Genomic DNA, 18,664 nt, shown 5'->3' with positions numbered 1-18,664 from the left:
TGTACGTTTCGGCTATACTCACACTTTGGTGTCAAGTATTAAATATACCTACATCTTTTTAGCATCGGAAATTAATCTAAGTACTAAAAATCTCATTCATAAACATATACAAATAATTAAATAAATTGACAATTGACCCTTTCAAGAAATAGTACGCCTCTGAGATGCAAGGAGACACAAAGAGTCTTCTTAATCTGCATATTTTAGCTTCTCTACAATATCCCCCTCTTTGACACGGCGCATAAAGTAGCCCTTGATTTTTCACTGTACTTTTTCACTAACAACTACTCATTCTAAATGTATCTCTTTTTTGCTTTCAGATTTACCAGAGAACTCCAGAAATTAAAACGAATGGCCGATTACACATCCCGAGACACAGCCAACATCAACAACTTCCTTCAATCACTGGGTCCTGAATTTTCCACGTACACCTACAGCGTTTTGAATGCCGGAGTGGAAACCAAAGACGCCCTGAGGAACATCTCCGAAGACCAATTGTTGCATGAGTGTGGCATCAAGAATTCCATCCACAGATTTAGAATAATGGAGGGAATCAGGCAGCTAGAGAACAGGATAAGCAGCGAAATGAATGACGAGAGTCCAGACAAGTCCCTGGACGTCTTCGTCAGCTATAGGCGATCGAATGGTTCGCAACTGGCCAGTTTGCTGAAGGTTCATCTGCAGCTGCGAGGTTTTAGTGTATTCATTGATGTGGAGAGACTTGAAGCGGGCAAATTTGACAACAATTTACTGCAGAGCATTCATAAGGCCAAGCATTTTTTGCTGGTGTTGACGCCGATGGCTTTGGAAAGGTGCAAGCACGACCATGAGAAAAAAGACTGGGTACATAGGGTGAGTTTCAGTTGTGGTTTATGTCATTGGGTTTACTTATAGTGATAAATTGTTCCAGGAAATAGTGGCAGCTCTGTCTGCAAATTGTAACATAATCCCTATCATTGACAATTTTACATTCCCCGAACCGGACGAACTCCCCGAAGACATGAGACAAGTGTGCCATTTCAATGCTGTACGGTGGATTCACGATTATCAAGATGCTTGTGTGGACAAACTCGAGAGGTTTGTACATTTTTAAATTAACATTTATGCTGCATTTTATAGAATTTTTTATAGACTAGTTGCTAATCGGAATTAACGCTAATTGTAGTGTGTTTAGATCGGTCGCAGGGTGGTTAATGCACAGGGTTGTTGGACATTAATGCATAAAATTCGTATTTTCTATACCAGGACTAAACTTTTTTGGCTGCAATGTTAGACGCAATATTACCGAAATTCATCAATATTTTACTTTGCCATAATCTACAAAAAATCAATTATTCGGCGCCTAAAATATTCATATCTCAAGCGGAGAAAACTCATTTTTAGTTGTTTGATGAGTAAAAAATGAAACTTAATATATTATTCTTCAGTTTAATGCTTAAATTTTTTATAGAGTATTCAAGCTCCTGCACTAGTGCGCAATAAGTGCGAATTTTTGTAGTGTCTAGCATCTTTTCTTGTTTCCGGCTTCTCGTTTTCCATTGAGATGAAACAAAGTACCATGTTAGAAGATGCTAGTGCGATCTTTCAGAGTTCGAAATTTTTGCACTCAATATTGGCAATGCCAAGTTACAATTTGATACCTTTAAGGTAAACTGGCGCCGAACTCTGAATTTTTCACCTACACTCGCTCGAAATGAATTATTACAATGTCAGTTTAGTGCTGTGACAAAATTGCATGATGAAGATTTGAATTTCGAACGGGTACAAGTAGTAGTTTCCGAATATGTTATGAATAAAAGTTTACTGAAAATATCTGCTTCAATACCCCTAACATCTTTTGGGAGTCTCAAAATTAAGATTTTTTTGAAAATATACCTAGAGGAATTTCCAAAGTTTTCACGATATAGATATACCCATCCTGTATATTATTCTGTAATTTAGAATATGCGCAGTCCTTGTTTCTACAGGTTTAATATTTAATTTTTTCTCTATCTCTAATGCTATAACAGATATCTGCCGATCTTACACAAAAGGCTCATCCAATATAAGTACTTAAAAATACTTTAAATCTTCAAAAAATTTCAATCTTCTTGAAAGGTTTGTTTACCTAGCTATAAATCAATTTCAAATATGATATGCCAAAACTGAAAATTTTATACATTAATTTTGAACAACCCTTGTATCTCGTGATGAAGAAGTTTTGATAATATTTTTAAAAGAACTAAAAAGCTTTTGAGAGTTGGGATTAATTATTTAATATGTGCAGAAATTTCTACGTTCATACGCATCGAAATGATTTTATTTTTTGTTAAACACCTGAAGTTAAGGAAAAAAATGCTAATTGCAAAACACACAAAAATTGTAAATAACATTTTTATACTCTTTCAAACAACATTAAATAATAGTAAATTTAAGACTATAACAACAAACTCACAGCAATACGATGCGATTTTCTAATTGATGTTTCTTCTGTGGTAATTTTCAGGTTTCTGAATGGCACAGCCCTAACAAGCAGTGAAACTTGCCTAATAAATCTTAGTAGAGATGTTGTATAATATGGATTTAAAAATGCATGTTATAATGAATTTTGAAATAGAGGTTTTTGGTGATGGCAGAGTAACGTTGTTTCGAATGTAAAAAACGAGATTTAAAGAGAACGGTTGAGAATTTCAGTAGAAACGTGCGGAAAAAAATAATTTGATGATGAAGTGATAAAATACACATATTTTATTATCTCAAATATGATAAATGAACTTCTAAAAAAAATATTATTTTTCATAAAATCAATTTTTTTTTTTTACTAGTAAACCTAATAATTCGCGTTTAATACCGCCTGTTTCAATTTTGTAGAAGAATCCGACGAAATCTGAAAAGGAGATATTGATTCACCATACAATTGCACAAAAATGGCATGAAAGCCATCCGTTCATTAGTTAATTAACAAATCGATAACACAATATTCCGTCGCTCAGTTAAACGTGAGTACACATGATTTACTTGAAAAACGTTAAAAAAAAAACACCTCATTATGCCAAAAAATAAATAGGGAGCCATATGTGCTGTAGCAACCTCTAAAGCAAATCTCACACATTCTATTCTTGCATGCTGCACAAATATCGGTTGAGGTAAGATTTTATTCAGTTATCACCATCATTCAAAAATGCACCTGTAATACTGTTTCAAGGAATAAAAATGTTTGTGTCGGTATCAAAAATATATTTGAATCGTACCCAAGTTGTGGATGGTATGAAAGTGGTTAGAATTTATTCGTGTGTTTTTAACTGTGTTCGTCAACTAACGCATTCTCAAACTAATATAACCGCATTTAATATTAGAATACGCATATTAATATTTTATATACTTGACAGCATTTTTATGGACATAACACATTATTAAGGACACTTTTTTATAATGGATTTTGGAGATATACGAGCTAAGTCCAGCCTCGTTCGATTAACGTACAAAATTGAAGATACACACTATCAAAGAAATTAACAAATTTTTTTAGACATAATGTGTCATGCCCCTATTTGGTGACTTTTGGTTTTAGGTGGAGGTAAAATAATTAATGATATTTCCTACACCTTAACCAATACTAAGAAATGCCCCTTTCTTGACACAGGGTAAAAGTTAATACATAAATGTTATCATGTTGTAGTCAAAATATGTTACTTACCAGAAATTGGACGATCATAAAAAACTGAAATGTTTCCGCTTCGATTTGATATTTTGCTTGTTCGCAGTCAGTTCCAATTGGACCAAATCCATATTTTCTGTTTTCAGGTTCATGCGAGGTGAACTAAATGCCCGAAGCAGCGAAGGAAGTCTCATAAGAGTTGGCCTGAATAAGGCGGACATGACTCCTGGCACCCCCTCCAATCCTAATCTAGTAAGACAGCCTCCCAGTTACCAGAGAATGCACAGCAATGATTCTGGAAGCGGAAAGAGTTCAGATAAGGAGATGAATGGGAATTCGGGACTTCGAGATTGACTAGATGGTCCCCCAGCCTCGGTTAACACCCCTACGCCTTTGCCAAGGTAGGTATCAAGACCGTTTAAGTGTCATGAAAGCTGAAATTATTTAATAATAATGAAGTAAACAGGTAGAAAACAAGTAGACGATTCAGATAAATAGGAGTAATATAAAAATAACGTTACTAACGTCGAATTAATCAAATTAGATTCTTTGGTACTTCCTCTGTTTGGAGATCCTATGTAGATTACTAGGCAGATGATAAATTGTGATCGAAATATGGTGATTTTTCTTCTTCAAATTGACTCTTCAAAAGCCCTACAGAATCTTCAAAAAATTACTATTTAAAATGTTATGATTGATAGCATTTGACGTAAATTTCAAAGTTTACAATGTTAAAAGTTCTAAAATATTAGAGTATTTTAAAGGAAGAACTAAGAAACATCACGAAGATAGAGTAACGAATTTAGCTAATTTTTAATCGTTTTTATTTGCTCTTAACTACAAATCGACTTGAATTCTAATTTGTAACATTTCAGTTCCTAATTCCAGGTACTTCAAGGCAGGAAGTCCCTCCCGAAACTGGATTATGAACCCGAAATCGAACAGATGCCTGCCTCCCCAGTACCCGTCCCGAAGGGGTTCCACTACCCCAATTTCAACTCTCGCCTCAATCCCCGTTTCAGGCGCTCCCAATAGATCTCGTAGTTTAGACGGCCTTTTAGATTCAGAAACGAAACTAGCAGTTGTGGTAATTGATGAAGAGGTATCAAATCCGTCCGATGCAGCGGAAAGCTGCAACGATTTCAACTTAGTTTCTCTTAGTGGCAAACAGACTGACACGCACACCAATCTAGTGAAAGCTCATAGCGCTGATGATATTTTGGATAGTGAAAATTGTGAGCTGGAAATACGTTCAATTAACAGCAATTCTAGCGAGTCTAAAAGGAAAAGGAACTTTATGGATAGGTGTGTTAACAAAGTTCGATCTCTAATTCGAAAGTAGTACCTACATTATGGCAGCCTAACCCTTTGAAACTGTATTTTTGTTATATACGGTAGTTTTAATTTTTCTTGACTGTTTGTTATTCGGCGAATGTCGTGTTTTGTTACTGTCTTTGCCATGTATTTTAAAAGCGAGTGATAATTCGTTAGTTTTCCCATCAATGGCAACTAAATTACTTAGTACAAATTTGCGTGCTTTTTATACAACCTAAGTATAGCTACCAAAACGTGTGATTTTAAAGAGCCTTAAAATACCTGTGAGTTCTCACAACTTACAAGCCTTAATAAACAAAGAAAAGAAAGTATTTTCGATATAAGTGTAGTTGTATGAGACGCCCACCGAGGCATTTTAATATGTACATACATTTGACAACTACGTTTATCAATTTCAATGTGTTTTAACATAAATTATGTAGTTTTAGTCCATCCGATTTATCAAATTCAAAGTAAGCAAAGAACCAAAGCTTGCCCCCGTTAATTGAATAAGAAAGCTAAAATTATTATGTAATTATTTCTTTTTTATTTTCAATAACTGAATATAATTTATTTATATTGTGCGTCCTTTGATTTTTTAATGCATAAAATTGTCTTTTACATTCTTTGTTATTTGTAATTGTATCCTAAACTTGTCAAGTTATTGAAAATAAATCAGAATTGACATCATTTCATGTAAGATTACTTTTGTCGTAACCGTTTTAATGGTGTTGTTTTATAATTTAACATTTTATTCTTTAAGCTGTAAGTAAATAGGATTTACATCGTTTTTCTATTTTATGTTACATTTCAAAATATAGTTTATTAAAAACAAGAGCGAGGGGTTTTAATTAATTAGTTTTTTATTCTCAAATTCTTCGTCTGATAAACCTGCACGCGTTCCTATTACCATATCACTGAACTATTTTTAAGAAAAGACTTGTACCACTGCTTTCTCTCAACAAATAATGATAATATAAGTGCCTTACCTTTCATAAAAACTTGAAGACCATCATAATTTCCTAACCTGCAGAAAAAAACTGGTTTTAGACAATCAACATGGAAATTTGCAACGATAATACAAAGTTTTGAAGACTGTGATAACCTTAACTATTCACTCTTAAACTTATTTTAAAATAACATTTTTTTTCTAAATCGCAAAGGGTTCATGAAGGTATTTCTGTAAGCTTTTGAAGAGTGTCTCAATCTAACCCATCCGCAATGGCTTTGGGCAAATGAGAGCAAACTAAAAAAGCTATATATATATATATATATATATATATATATATTAGGAGCCATTACACAAATCTGATCTGAATCAGGTTCACAAAAGTGGTTTTCCGATCCAAAAGGAAACGCAGTTCAAGGTTGCTAATGTGGCAGACACTACTTTGCAGAATATCATCACAAATCATTGCATTACACATCCAAGGGAGCATTCCTGCAAGTATGTTTCATATTAAAAAAGTCGAAATAAAAAGAATAATAGAACACATTTATTATTCTAAGATATCAGTTTGTTCGTTGCCGGATGATAACCGCATAAATATTGATTAGTGCATGATTAGTGCACACATACAGGTATTACCAGTTCAAGTTGGAATGTAGGAATTGTGCAAGTGGGATCTTTTTCGCATAAGTTTTAATATGCCGCCGATAAAGACCAACGAAATGGGCGGAGTCAATTCAGCCGGCATCTTCATTTCAACGTTTAGATTAGTATCGATGTCGTTGCCTGCCTGGCGATGGAAATTTTAAAAAATATCACAGCAAAAAGCATGAATGAAAATAAACGAAAACAACTTCGCGCGTTAAAATCGAAATTCCTTACATGCCTTACCTGCACTGGTCAATTTATTTATTTTCCGATATGGTTTTGAACAATAAATGAATCGTTCCATGTCGTTCATAGATTGACTTCGAGTCTACAGCCAGTGTCGACGGCTCAGTCTTGGACTCACCAAAAAATCATAAATAAGTATCGGCAAATTCAGATCATATTCAACAATGACATACCTAAGTTATGCTATAATGGGGAAATGTACAATAGTTTATAAATAAGTAAAAATTCTGAAACGGTGAGAGACCTGCCAACTAGATCTGGATCGACACTACCCTCTTGCACAATCCCTTTGTTCCAACTTGAACTGGTGATACCTGTATATACATATAAAATTATTGATATTATGACCTTTATCAGTCTCCTATTTCTTGTGTTCAAATACGGAGGTTAAAAAACATAAAATGCGGATCATTAATGCGAAAAGGAATTTACGACAAAACAAATTGTAAAATGCCGGAGCTTTTCGAATATAACAGAATTACCTAAACTGGCACAGAATCTCAAATTCTGTATGCTAAGGTAAGGTCTCGTATTAACACCCATAGTAATAAATAAAAAATGTATTATACCAACACTTAGACTTTTATAAACAATGAATGGTACCGTTCAGGATTCGGAAAAATTTTCCCCACCATACAGCCTGCAATGAAGAACGTTATTGCAAAAGTTTTACTTACAGCAAAGGAAGATATTAATAAAGAACACAACAACTGCTAAAAAATCAAGGTCTAGATAACTACCGGAAGCATAATCTCCATAGAAACAAACTAACCATAGTTTTCATGGAAAATATATTCCTGGCAAAGCTAACAGGATTTTAATCTATTAGCCCTAAAATTAATAAAACAACAGTATTCCGATGTTAGAAAATTTTAAAATAAGGCCGTCAAAGCTGCTAACGAAGCGGTTCAGTTGGGAACTCCATGGAGAACGATAGGTGCTTCTGAAAGAGGCCGATTTAACAACAAAACTCGTCACTTTCCAAATACAATACACATCTAAAATTAATATTAAAATAAAAATATTCATTGTAAAACTCGAGGTGCCTACAGTCTCAGACGACTCGACGAGGTGGCTATTGACCGAGATAGTGTTTAATTTGAAAAGCCTTTGCCTTTATGCAAACACTAGTTGTTCTCCTCCTTTGGAAGACACAAGGTCAATGTGGGCTGCCAGCCGCTATCGTGCCATGCACTAACTGTCACCATTAAATAGGGTTTATAACAAGAGTATTTTAACGCGATTGGAAAATATGAATATATTACAATAATATGATTATGTTATTACACCTTTAGTTTTATCTGTGAACTAAAAGATAATTTAATTTTTTAAATATTTTTGGAGACCACTGACCAATTACCCTATCGAGGAATCGCCACTGCACTCATAAAGTTCATCACATAAAGAAACATGAGCCCCGTACCTCTGTTATTCGTCAGCAGCACGGTGCCTCTTCTATTTAAATGCGCCACTGAGTTTTAAACGGTTTTACATTTTTGTCTTAAAAGTCTACCGTAGTTCCGGAATTGTTACTAAAAATTGATTGTCCATAAAAATTCCAATTCACTCAATGATTCATGTTAATAAAAATATTGTAAAATGATGATGAAACTCTAAATAAATGAATTTTTACCGATGCTGGCTGGTTTTATAGAAAAATAGAAGTAGGTACGTCACTTCCCAAAATATGTGAATATGACAATCAGAAAGTCCACAAGTCATCCTTCGCCATTGCATCCCGATAACTTTGGTGCATGCATACATGGCGTTCAGTAGTAGGAGATTAATAGGACCAATGGTTTCTGAATATAATAAATTAACAAGATGTTGCCAAATCAGGCTTTTCATTTTGTTTATTTACTTTCAGAAAACATAACATCGGTGCACTAGACATCGACAAGAAATTTCTCAACCGTTTTTTCAACAATTACATAATAAAATTAAAAGCAGGTTATATCCAACAGTATACTATATAGCAGCCATAGTAGGGAGACAATATATTTAATCTAGGAGTTTTACGATACTCACATTATGGCTAATGCCCACAGTTCGCGCACCCCTCAAACCCGTTCATAAGACTTAACTCCTTGCCATTTCTTCCTCTGGCCTCATATAAATAACAGTATTTATTCAACGCCTATTCGTGCACTGCTACATATTACATAGGCGTTGATGCAACAAAATATATTGAATAAATTTTACAAGGGGCAAGCTTGTACACTGGTTCAATATCTAACGGAACCTTTAGCCCTCGTTCATATTGGCACCGCTCATGCGATGCTTTAGTCAGCAATTCCGTTCAAAAATTTGGTCATAATAGATCCAGGGATGCATCTCTGTAATATGCACAGCTACATTTCAAATCTATCACTTGAATATCTTTCAAGCGACAATTCAAACAGCATCGTGCGGTAAAACATCGCTTAAACAATGACAATATGTGCGAGGCCTTAGAAATCCTTATAAATTTAATTTTGAAGTTACGTAACTTGTTTACATATTAAAAATATATTAATTAAATTATAATTACAAGTCATGTACGTAAATTAACGCAAATTTTTCCACAGCGCCCCCGAGTAGAACATATTTGATACATTCATTAAGAAAAAGTTTATCGCTCCCCATCCGTGGCATTGCTAAAAAAACTTATCCTGTACAAGACAACATCTGTTAACACAACTTTTATTATTATGTTTATCAGGCCGACTAAATCATGAAAATAATACACAATCTGTTTCATTGTCTATCACAAAATCTTCCTAATCCACCTTCACTACGCTGTAGATTTTCCTGATGAACCAAAAGCAGGCAAAGAAACCAATTGCGCCGGTCAGCAAATTAAACAAAAACACCATTATCAACGTATAACCGAAGTACAAAAACGCCGAAGCAGCGTCCTCGATTTGCAATTTGGTGAAGAAATAATGACAACAATACAGAAACAGATAAACGGCTGTAAACCCTGAAGTTAGATACGAACGCCACCACCAGTGATAGTCTTCGGCGCAGAGATGGAAATAGCACAATAACACTGTGGTTTCTGCGCAGGTGATTACTAAAATGATAAAGACTAGAAAGAGAAATCCGAACATGTAGTACATTTGAGAAGACCAGATGGAGTTGAGAATGAAAAATAGTTGAATGAAGATACATCCGAACGGCAACACTCCTCCCATGATTATTCCCGGCAGGGGCTGAGTATAGACCGACTGCTCGGGAATGAGTCTGGGTATCTGATTAGTCCTGACTGGATGTTCAATTGCTCGTTTTCTAAATCCGACAAATGCCCCCACGAATGTTAAAGGCACAGAAACTAATAACCAAAGGGCTAAGAGACCAACGAGTGTGCTGAACGGAATAGCCGCTGAGCTCCCTTTGGCCCATAACACCAAATTCATGATAAAAAACAGGCCGAAGACTATTCCGGGAGCCAGCATGGACGTTAGCAATACGTTCGATTTCCATTTTTCCCCACCGAAACTTTTGTAAATTCGAGCTGAAATGTAACCAGCCGGAGATCCCAATAGCACATATAACACCATTGCGCAAGTCATCAGCGCTCCTCGGTTGGCAGGGCTGAGGAATCCCAAACAGGCGAAAGCCAGAGTCACTAAGGTCATACAAAATACTTGAGCCCCAGATCCTAGGAGCACAGAAAGGAGCATTCCCTTGCGTGGCGGTCGGAATACGTCTCCGTGGACCAATTTCCAACCGAATTCCTCCTGAAAATAAAAGAATACTTTTTTTTATGTTAGAAGTTGTTAGGAATATTCAAAGTAGTATTTTAGGTTTCAGCCCTTAGACATCAAACTGCAGTCCAAAAATAAATAAAGTATAGAAGCCGACTACTTTATCAAGAAATGTAGGGACTAGACGCATATGGAGTTTACTATGATAAAAGATTGGAGAAACAACTAAATTAATCCTGCAAGTTCTGTAATTCTCCGGATATCGCACTTTTGATCTGCTATGAAAAAAATTTAGTGAAATGTAAAGCTGACCCAAAAGATCCAAAAGCGGCAAACAGGTAGATTACTAACATCAAGGTCAAGAATTATTAATAAAACATAGACCATACGTGTATCAAATATTATCAAAAAGGAAAATCAGCTATTGTTAATAGAAGCATTTTTTTGCAGAGTAGGTGGGTAGAGGGGAAAAGGGGGAAGGAGAACAAACCTGGTGGATTATATCGTTCCAAATAATAGACCGATAAGCGTGAATACATACTCTTACATATCTCCTGTAAATGTACAAGTGCGGCTAAGGAAGGGCACTTTCTTCATGTTATCAACATGTTGTAAAGAGGGACAAACTAACAAAAAAATGTATTAACTGTTTTTTATCGGATAGGGGATTTTCTTTCAATTGCAAATTTTGACCAATTCTACATTTTTCATAAAATTTTGATAACCAAAAACAATTTGGCAAAATCATTTACGGCATATTTAAAATTCCCAAAATGACACTTTTTTTCCTCTTTAACCTATTTTGTACATTTATCCGTTTCGGAAATAACAATAGGGGACATATCTAAATAATACACGCTGTAAATTGTATAGACAAACGGAATTTACTCACCTGAGCATCTTCACCGTTATCAATCTGATTATATCTGGCTATATCTTTGTACAATGTCCTCAACAGAATCATCGCTACCATCCCCGACAAAAACAGGACGATTACCAAAGAATTCAATATGCTGAACCACTGTATATTTGTGTAAGGCATGGATTCTAAGATATAGTCCCATCTGGACGACCATTTTACCGAGTTGTTTTGAATGAAAGTCACCGTATATGTGTATGAAATTTCAAATTTTTCATTCTTTTCCAACGGTTTGGATGGAAGACTCAACGGGTTGTTGTTGTGAGAGTTGCAAGAGTCACTAAAAAATTGAAATTTGGAAATGGAAACCTGTCTTTTTAAACTAGTTGTTGGTGTGCTCCTCAAATAAGTAATTTCTAAAATGCATTTGACGTAATTTATACGTAAAGAAACAGAAAATTCACTTAAAGGTAAAACTTTTTGTTAAAATGAGGTAAATTAATTGAGATAAATTAAAATTAAATTTGCATTTAAAACTATTTGAACCCTTTGACCTCAACACGATAACCTTATTTATACTATTTTTTATTTACTGTTTACCGTAAATAAGCAATTACAATAAATGATATAGTCATAACGCAGATTTGCATGCAAAAATATGTACAATACTACTGCATTTCTAAACCGCAGTCAATCAAACTGAGAATTAATTCAAATTAACAGACTTGATGACTATTGAATCCACCTATGGAAGTGACAAAACACATTCTTCTGCAAACCAATAAATTTTTTAACCGGTAAAGTTTTGCATAGTAAAGTATACTAACATTTTGCCTGGTACGCCTCTGCAGGTTAGACATCCAATCTGAAAATTTTACTGGAATTTTCAAACATTGATGTATATTGACTCCCACTACAGTCAATGCCAAGACACGTTCTTTTACAGTGCAATAAATTTTTGTAAGTAATGATTTAACAAATAGCTGAATGTAATAACCAATGGTTGGAATTTTCACTTATCGAGACTTATTGACTCCCACTCTAATTGGTAGTGCAATACACTATTTTATAGGGCAATAATTTTATGCAACCGATAAATTAACAAATTGCTTGGAAATTCATGTGTGGTAACACTTTGCCACTCTATATCGGATTATTCAGAATACGTAATAGTTCAATAAATAAATAACTGCGATTAAATGACAGTTATCATTATACTTACGATCTGTGATCAATGCTCCTGGGTATCACCTTAACAGATATGATCCGTCCTCCGTTGTTTCCAATTTTATTGCCCCATTCCTCTTTGGCTCCAGAATGATAAGTGATAATCAAATCTACGTGATTGAAAATGTAATAAGCATCTGTAGCTCCGATTTCTGGTATGCAAGTTGTGCGCTTATTCCTTGTGTAACATCCCATTGAAAAACCAGTGGAACAATACATTCTATTATCTTTGGTATCGAGACAGCTAGTCACTGGCATGTTATCAACAATCCAGTGATGCTTATAGTTTAAACTAATGCCTTTTCGTAAAGTTGCCAATAGCATGTTATCTTCTTTTATATTACCATCATAGGTTTTCTTGCATATTTCTTTACATGACTGGTTTTTCATAAACTCAATTTCGTATGGCGAAGGGCGGATTCGTTCCCCGAAAACCACTTGACCCAAGTTTTCGACTGGTGATTTTAATTCTCCATTTGGCATGCAAAAATCAAAGTGATTGTACTCGTATGGTATTACTGATTCTTCTGTATTAAGACGATTTACATAGAGCTTCACTTCAGACTGAAAAATGAATAGTAGAGAACACTTTTATGCATATTTTTACTGTATTGTTTGCTTATAAAAAAATCGTTTTAAGAGGCAGTCATGGTCAAATAGTTAATTTTATGAAGAAGTTTAAGACATCTCCAAATGAGATTTCTAATTTAGCAAATTGAAATAAGTATCTATGTGAACCAGGTTAACTATCTTCTCCTAAAACTTCTGACCTTTAGAAATAACAAATAATATGGTAATATCATCCAAAATAATCATTTATCTAAAAAGCACAATTTTTTATTGAGATTTTTAACATTTTATAAGTAATTATCTTTAAATCAAATCCCAGACCTTGGTTTTCTGTCCAGAATAATTAATTTCTTACTCTTTAAACGACAAAATACAAACGGTGAATTTTTGGGGAATTATGACTCAAATTTCAAATTTTTGCAGGTTTTTTTACTTAATTGAATTATTAGTATAAAGTTAGTAGTACTGTATTAATGTTTGCCAAGTTTTATACCTTTAATTCTTGCAAAACAATTTTAAAATAAAGAACTGTATAATATACTAATATTTCTACATTAAGCCGCAAGTTGATTAAGTTGATCTAAGAGTTTATTAAGATATGCCTACTAAGCTTAAAAAAAGGTCTACCAACAAGCAGCTAAATTTAATTGCAAAGTATATCATGTCATCCTGTATAGAAAGATATCATAGATAATCAGAAATACGTACCTACTATAATTCCACTATAGTAATCCTTTAACTAGAAGATTGACAATAACTTACTTAGGAATTTATCCACTAAGAGAAAAAAATATAAAAGATAATCTACCCATTTCCTGACACTGTAACCCACAGTTTATTTAAATATATATGGGTGGCCAGTGGCTATTATCTATTTCCTTATAAGTATAGATATTTTCTATTACCAATAAACAGGCAAATACATTTATATGGGCAAACCCGGTCAGAATCAAGGTCTGAATTTTATATTTTAAAATTACTGCAAAAAAGTGAGAATTGGATAGATATTTGAATATTAACACATCAACCATGGCCATAAAATAAAAAAATATGTTTGGAAGACGGAAAATCTTCCAAATTGGCTCTTTAAAATCAATCCTGTTTATTTGTTTAAAAATCAATGATAAAATTGATGTAAAGATTTATTTTTTAACTTTGAACTTGGGAAATGTTGGTGTCAGTTGCGGCTTATATAAGCTAAAGTAAATGTCACAGTAGCAGTTACTCTCATCTGCTTATGGTATTAATATAATACCTCACTATTGACCTCACTTTCTTTAGAAGATATATTGGAAGTCATCCATTGAATTTATTACTATGACCAACATGTTAAATATCATATATATTATTTACTGCAGAAAAAACTTAAAGTTATGTTTAATTTATGATAGAGTTCTTCCTCGGCAGGTTACTCCACTTGAAGTAAATGAACACTTGGTACAGTTTTGACTAATTTAAACCTAGTAATCTTCTTAAAAGCTTATAGATTTAACATTGAGCAACAGAACTTGCCTGTCAAGCTTCAGCAAGCTCTTCACTGAATAATTTTCTTGATAAACTGGTAGTCAGATGGAGAGATGGACTACTGATACAAACTTACTTTGCATGTTGATTGCTCATCTTCTTTTTTACAATAGTTGACAGGAGCTAATCCTGGCAAATAAAAAGCCTCAATACAAATAACTTGAAGTAGAACTAGTCCTATGAGGCTGTTCCTGCTCCACATTATTAGGGCGTGAATGTCTAGTAATGATAGGAATTCGCCACATACACAACGTAGTACTTCGCTTCCTCCTAGGGTATAAAAGAAAAACGTAGAGGGTAGGCACTTAATATTTACCACGTATATTGGAAAACGTCACCTTCTATCGATAAAAGTCTTATCAAATTCGGTAAAACGACGTGTAAATACTAGTAAAATTACGATTTTCAATAGTACCTTTTAGTAAAATTTACTTCGCTTATTTGAAGAGAAGATTGTGGTTAGGTTAAATGTCACTAGAAAAATGTCAATGTTTGACAGTTTGACTTTAATGACCCTAATGGCGTGGTAAACACATGACTTAATGTTTTATCGAAAGATAAAAACCAGGTATTTACAGTTTCTTTCTCAACACAGGTGTTTTCCTTAAGATTTGAGAGTTCAACAAAGCTGCTAGATATTGTGTAAGGCAGTTGATGGAAATAGAAACCCAGCTTTAATCATTTTCCAGACCATTAAATATGCACAGTGAAACAGAAATAAAACAATTAAAAGGACAACACCACGTCACTATACAGGGTGTTTCCTAAATATTCGAAGTGAATTTCAGAGGATAGTTCTTGTGTTAAAATAATAAAAATAGTTTCAATAGACACATATTCGGAATCGCTTGATTTTGGACAAACAGGGTGTTGAAATAAAACAAAGTTTTCGTTTAATGTATGACTTGTCTTTGTCTCTTATAGAGCAAAGAGAGCTTCCTTTACATAGTATTTAGTCAATAGTATAGCATAGTATCAATTTTTCCATTTACTTTGTTGGCAGTTTCTCTGGTTAGGTGCTTTTCCAAAACTGAATAATGGAAGCAGTAGTGAACTTACAACATAGGGTTGCTTGTATTAGCTAAAGCAACTTACAACTTAGTTAAAAAGATTTCTCTATTTTAAATGAGCATCTCTGTTAAAACCTTAGCAAATTCAAAAAGGCTAATCTGAACAAAATATACAGCGCATTGCCGCAAGGCTAATAATTGAAATGTGCAAGGCCTCAATTTGACGTACAAACATCGTAGAGTGCAATTATATAATACGTCTGTCGCTAATTGAGATGCGACTTCGTTCATTCGTTTTTTAAGACTTAATAGAAGCATTCGACTTTTTTTGTCACGCGAAGTTATAGGGTAAATTGCCGAAATATAGATTCAGAGGAAATGTATTGAGGTGGCTGAGATCACATACACTGGTTAGGATACCGTAAGCTTGGGTTTACCTTTTTAGATGTGAGGAAACTTACTGTCAGTATGCAGTAGGGTCCAGTGTTTATTTGTTCCTTAATATTTTTGATGTATGTTAAATACCTTTCCCTGTCTATCAAGTTTAAGCGCGTCTTTTGCAGGCTAAGCGTCAAAAATATTCGACCACAAAGGTGTAATATTAAAGAATCCGATTAATACAGATTTGAATATTGTTAGGAAGTGGCATATGAGAAATATCTTTTCTCTAAATACTATAAATACTATTATTTTGAAAGCAATGAAATGAGAATGCTAATATCACATTGATGACAGTGAACGGCTTAGAATGTTACAAGTATTTACAGATAGAAATCTATAGACGGCTTAAATTTGATAACCATATTGCCGGTTTACATGCCAGGATATCCTCAATCTGTAATGCCACCTGTAGCGTCCATTAGAGTCTTGGAGCTTCACGGGTTAGTGGTGTATTTTTCTTTCTTGTTGAGGCTCATCCTAGGTAGGGCACTTGTTCTTAAGGAGGGTACCCACCGACATTGTCTAGACAAACAGACATTTTGATTACAGAAGCCTGTTGCGGGGCATTTTTATTAAACCAATTCATCTATATATAGTTTAGAAATCCCATATGGCCGTTTGGATATGTACTAACTCCTACTTATTGTAGTAAATGAATTAATATTTTATTAATAAAAAGATTATATTACATAATAAGTAGTTCAGATACCTTGCTATAAATAAATAACTTGCCACAGGCAAAATAATACTGATCAGTTAGTGTCTAGCGAGAACTGTAGTAGCCAAGTAAATGGTACTAAAATCAACTAAATCGTTCTTTAGTCGCAGAGAGGGATCTTCTTGTATATTGTCAAACCATCTTGACACGTTTAGAAACTGTTCCTTCTCGAAATTGGACAAATTTGACTGAAAAGGCAGAATGTCGTAAGTAATATGAATTCAACGCTGATTTTGGGATTACGAAAAGGACAATGTATGGTACTTACCATAATATTAAGAAGAACATAATATAAGAAAACATCAGCAATTGTCAATCTGTGGCCCACAAGAAATGACTTACTTGACAATATACTATTGAGTTCCTAGAAAAAAACAATTTTGGAATTATTAGAAATTTCTGAGACTTTCTTCAAATTTTCTCCAGCATAGGTGTATAGGTGTACACTGCATTTAAAATTTTGATAAAAATGTTGAACTAGCCTCAAATTAAATAGAACACCTCCACCATATACAAATTAAGCATTATATCAACTCGCCTTTAAAACTTCATGAATTGCTTGATTATTATTGGCTCTAATAGCATAGACTATACTATATTCAAGCCATTGATAAATAAGCGTTTCATCTGTCCCTTCTAAAACACCTTTATTGGACTTTGTTTCCTTTAACATGGCAAAAATAATATTTATTATTCCTATGGTAGATTGATTGTTATGCCTTCTTACAAACGTCTGAAAGCAAAATAAATAATTGATATATTAGGCAGCTACCTTAAAAGCTAATTATTAATTGACTTCAACTGCAAGTTCATTTGCAAAGAAGTACTAAAATTAAGCCTGAGCATTGGTTATATTCTGAGTTTCTAAAGAATCTATCTGGATGTTAAACTTAACACCACATTAAAATTGGGCCCTTAATGTCAATCTGAACATTTGCATTTAAAGTTATAAAGACAATCTACCATTTCACATGAGTAATGTGAGAATGTCAAAAATACACTTAAATACTAGATTGTGGTAGGTAACAACCTGCAATGTGATATCTTCTAACAGCTAATTCCATGGAACCTGAGAGGGGATGCCTGTGGAGCCTGTAATTGGAAGTTGGGCGAAAAATTGACATTTTTTTTGAACATTTTTTGAGTTTACTAGATCATCATAATAGAGCTGATGAAGTACCCAAGGTAACTAATAGTTATATCCTCAGCTGAGTGGCTATTCTCTAAAGCCAAGTATGTACATACAACCCCAAATGAAGCATTATTCCCTATATTATACATTAATGCCAGCAATACTAATTCCAAATGACTATATTAGTTTGCATTATTTGCAAATAATGTGAAAATAAGTAATGCAAGGCTAATACCATTAAATGTGAAATAACATTACTTAATATTAAGCAACGTTAGAAGCAAGGTATAGCTACTAATAAGTAATACAGTTGCAGAGTTAATGAAAATCACTGTCAAATAATGTGGTTTACTGCATTAGTTTTGTACAACTATTGCCACTATAGTTTTAAACTGTTCTAAAACTGCTTTTAAGATATACTAGAATAGAAGATTGCAATAATCTCATCCTTAAGTGAAGAAATTTATTAAGAAGGAACCTACTTACAGTATCTCTTTTGGTAATTTCCCCAGAAGGTATTTCGAGATAGTTAGAGACTTTAGTTAGAAGTTGAGGAAACATTCTAAACTTATTTGTATAGTTTTCTTTAGATAAAATTATCAGTTTGGTTGGATTTTCTTAGAACTTTATCCGCCGACGATAATAACAGGAACAGGAACCACGAAATTAGCAGGATCAGCTGTAATCCAGGAACCAGGAC

The 18,664-nt window shown here is 33.9% G+C and overlaps 4 protein-coding genes across 13 annotated transcripts in view; 2 read left to right on the top strand and 2 right to left on the bottom strand.

The window, feature by feature from the left end:
• The window catches only part of Sarm (sterile alpha and armadillo motif), an 85,902-nt gene extending 81,237 nt beyond the window's left edge, over positions 1–4,665 (top strand). For 7 of the 10 annotated variants that reach the window (XM_066390719.1, XM_066390718.1, XM_066390722.1 and 4 more), the window contains 4 exons: positions 321–852; positions 911–1,077; positions 3,784–4,038; positions 4,513–4,652. In XM_066390719.1, the coding sequence (XP_066246816.1) occupies positions 321–852; positions 911–1,077; positions 3,784–3,991 (907 nt within the window). In that variant the 3' untranslated portion in view covers positions 3,992–4,038; positions 4,513–4,652. Of the gene's footprint in view, positions 1–320; positions 853–910; positions 1,078–2,485; positions 2,591–2,850; positions 2,979–3,783; positions 4,039–4,512 lie in introns of those variants that run through there. The other 3 variants (XR_010752171.1, XM_066390717.1, XM_066390723.1) reach the window with 3 other exon arrangements.
• Positions 1–18,664, top strand: part of nmo (serine/threonine-protein kinase nemo) — a 194,354-nt gene that overhangs the window by 154,274 nt on the left and 21,416 nt on the right. The gene's annotated exons all lie outside the window — the stretch shown is intronic.
• TM9SF2 (transmembrane 9 superfamily protein member 2) lies at positions 9,461–15,150 on the bottom strand. The gene is made up of 5 exons (XM_066390037.1): positions 15,002–15,150; positions 14,740–14,933; positions 12,565–13,133; positions 11,376–11,682; positions 9,461–10,516 (listed from the first exon to the last, which is right to left on the bottom strand). The coding sequence occupies exons 2-5, from the start codon at positions 14,863–14,865 to the stop codon at positions 9,554–9,556; spliced, it is 1,965 nt and encodes a 654-aa protein (XP_066246134.1). The 5' UTR covers positions 14,866–14,933; positions 15,002–15,150; the 3' UTR covers positions 9,461–9,553.
• Positions 16,778–18,656, bottom strand: AIMP3 (aaRS-interacting multifunctional protein 3). The gene is made up of 4 exons (XM_066390749.1): positions 18,451–18,656; positions 17,371–17,565; positions 17,101–17,196; positions 16,778–17,020 (listed from the first exon to the last, which is right to left on the bottom strand). Exons 1-4 carry the CDS (start codon positions 18,523–18,525, stop codon positions 16,871–16,873), a joined length of 516 nt encoding a protein of 171 aa, XP_066246846.1. The 5' UTR covers positions 18,526–18,656; the 3' UTR covers positions 16,778–16,870.

This window comes from Euwallacea similis, chromosome 5, assembly GCF_039881205.1.
Source record: "Euwallacea similis isolate ESF13 chromosome 5, ESF131.1, whole genome shotgun sequence".
In the NCBI taxonomy this organism is placed as follows: Eukaryota; Metazoa; Arthropoda; class Insecta; order Coleoptera; family Curculionidae; genus Euwallacea; species Euwallacea similis.
Note: the sequence above shows the minus strand (reverse complement) of the source record. Positions and strands in the feature narration are given on the sequence as shown.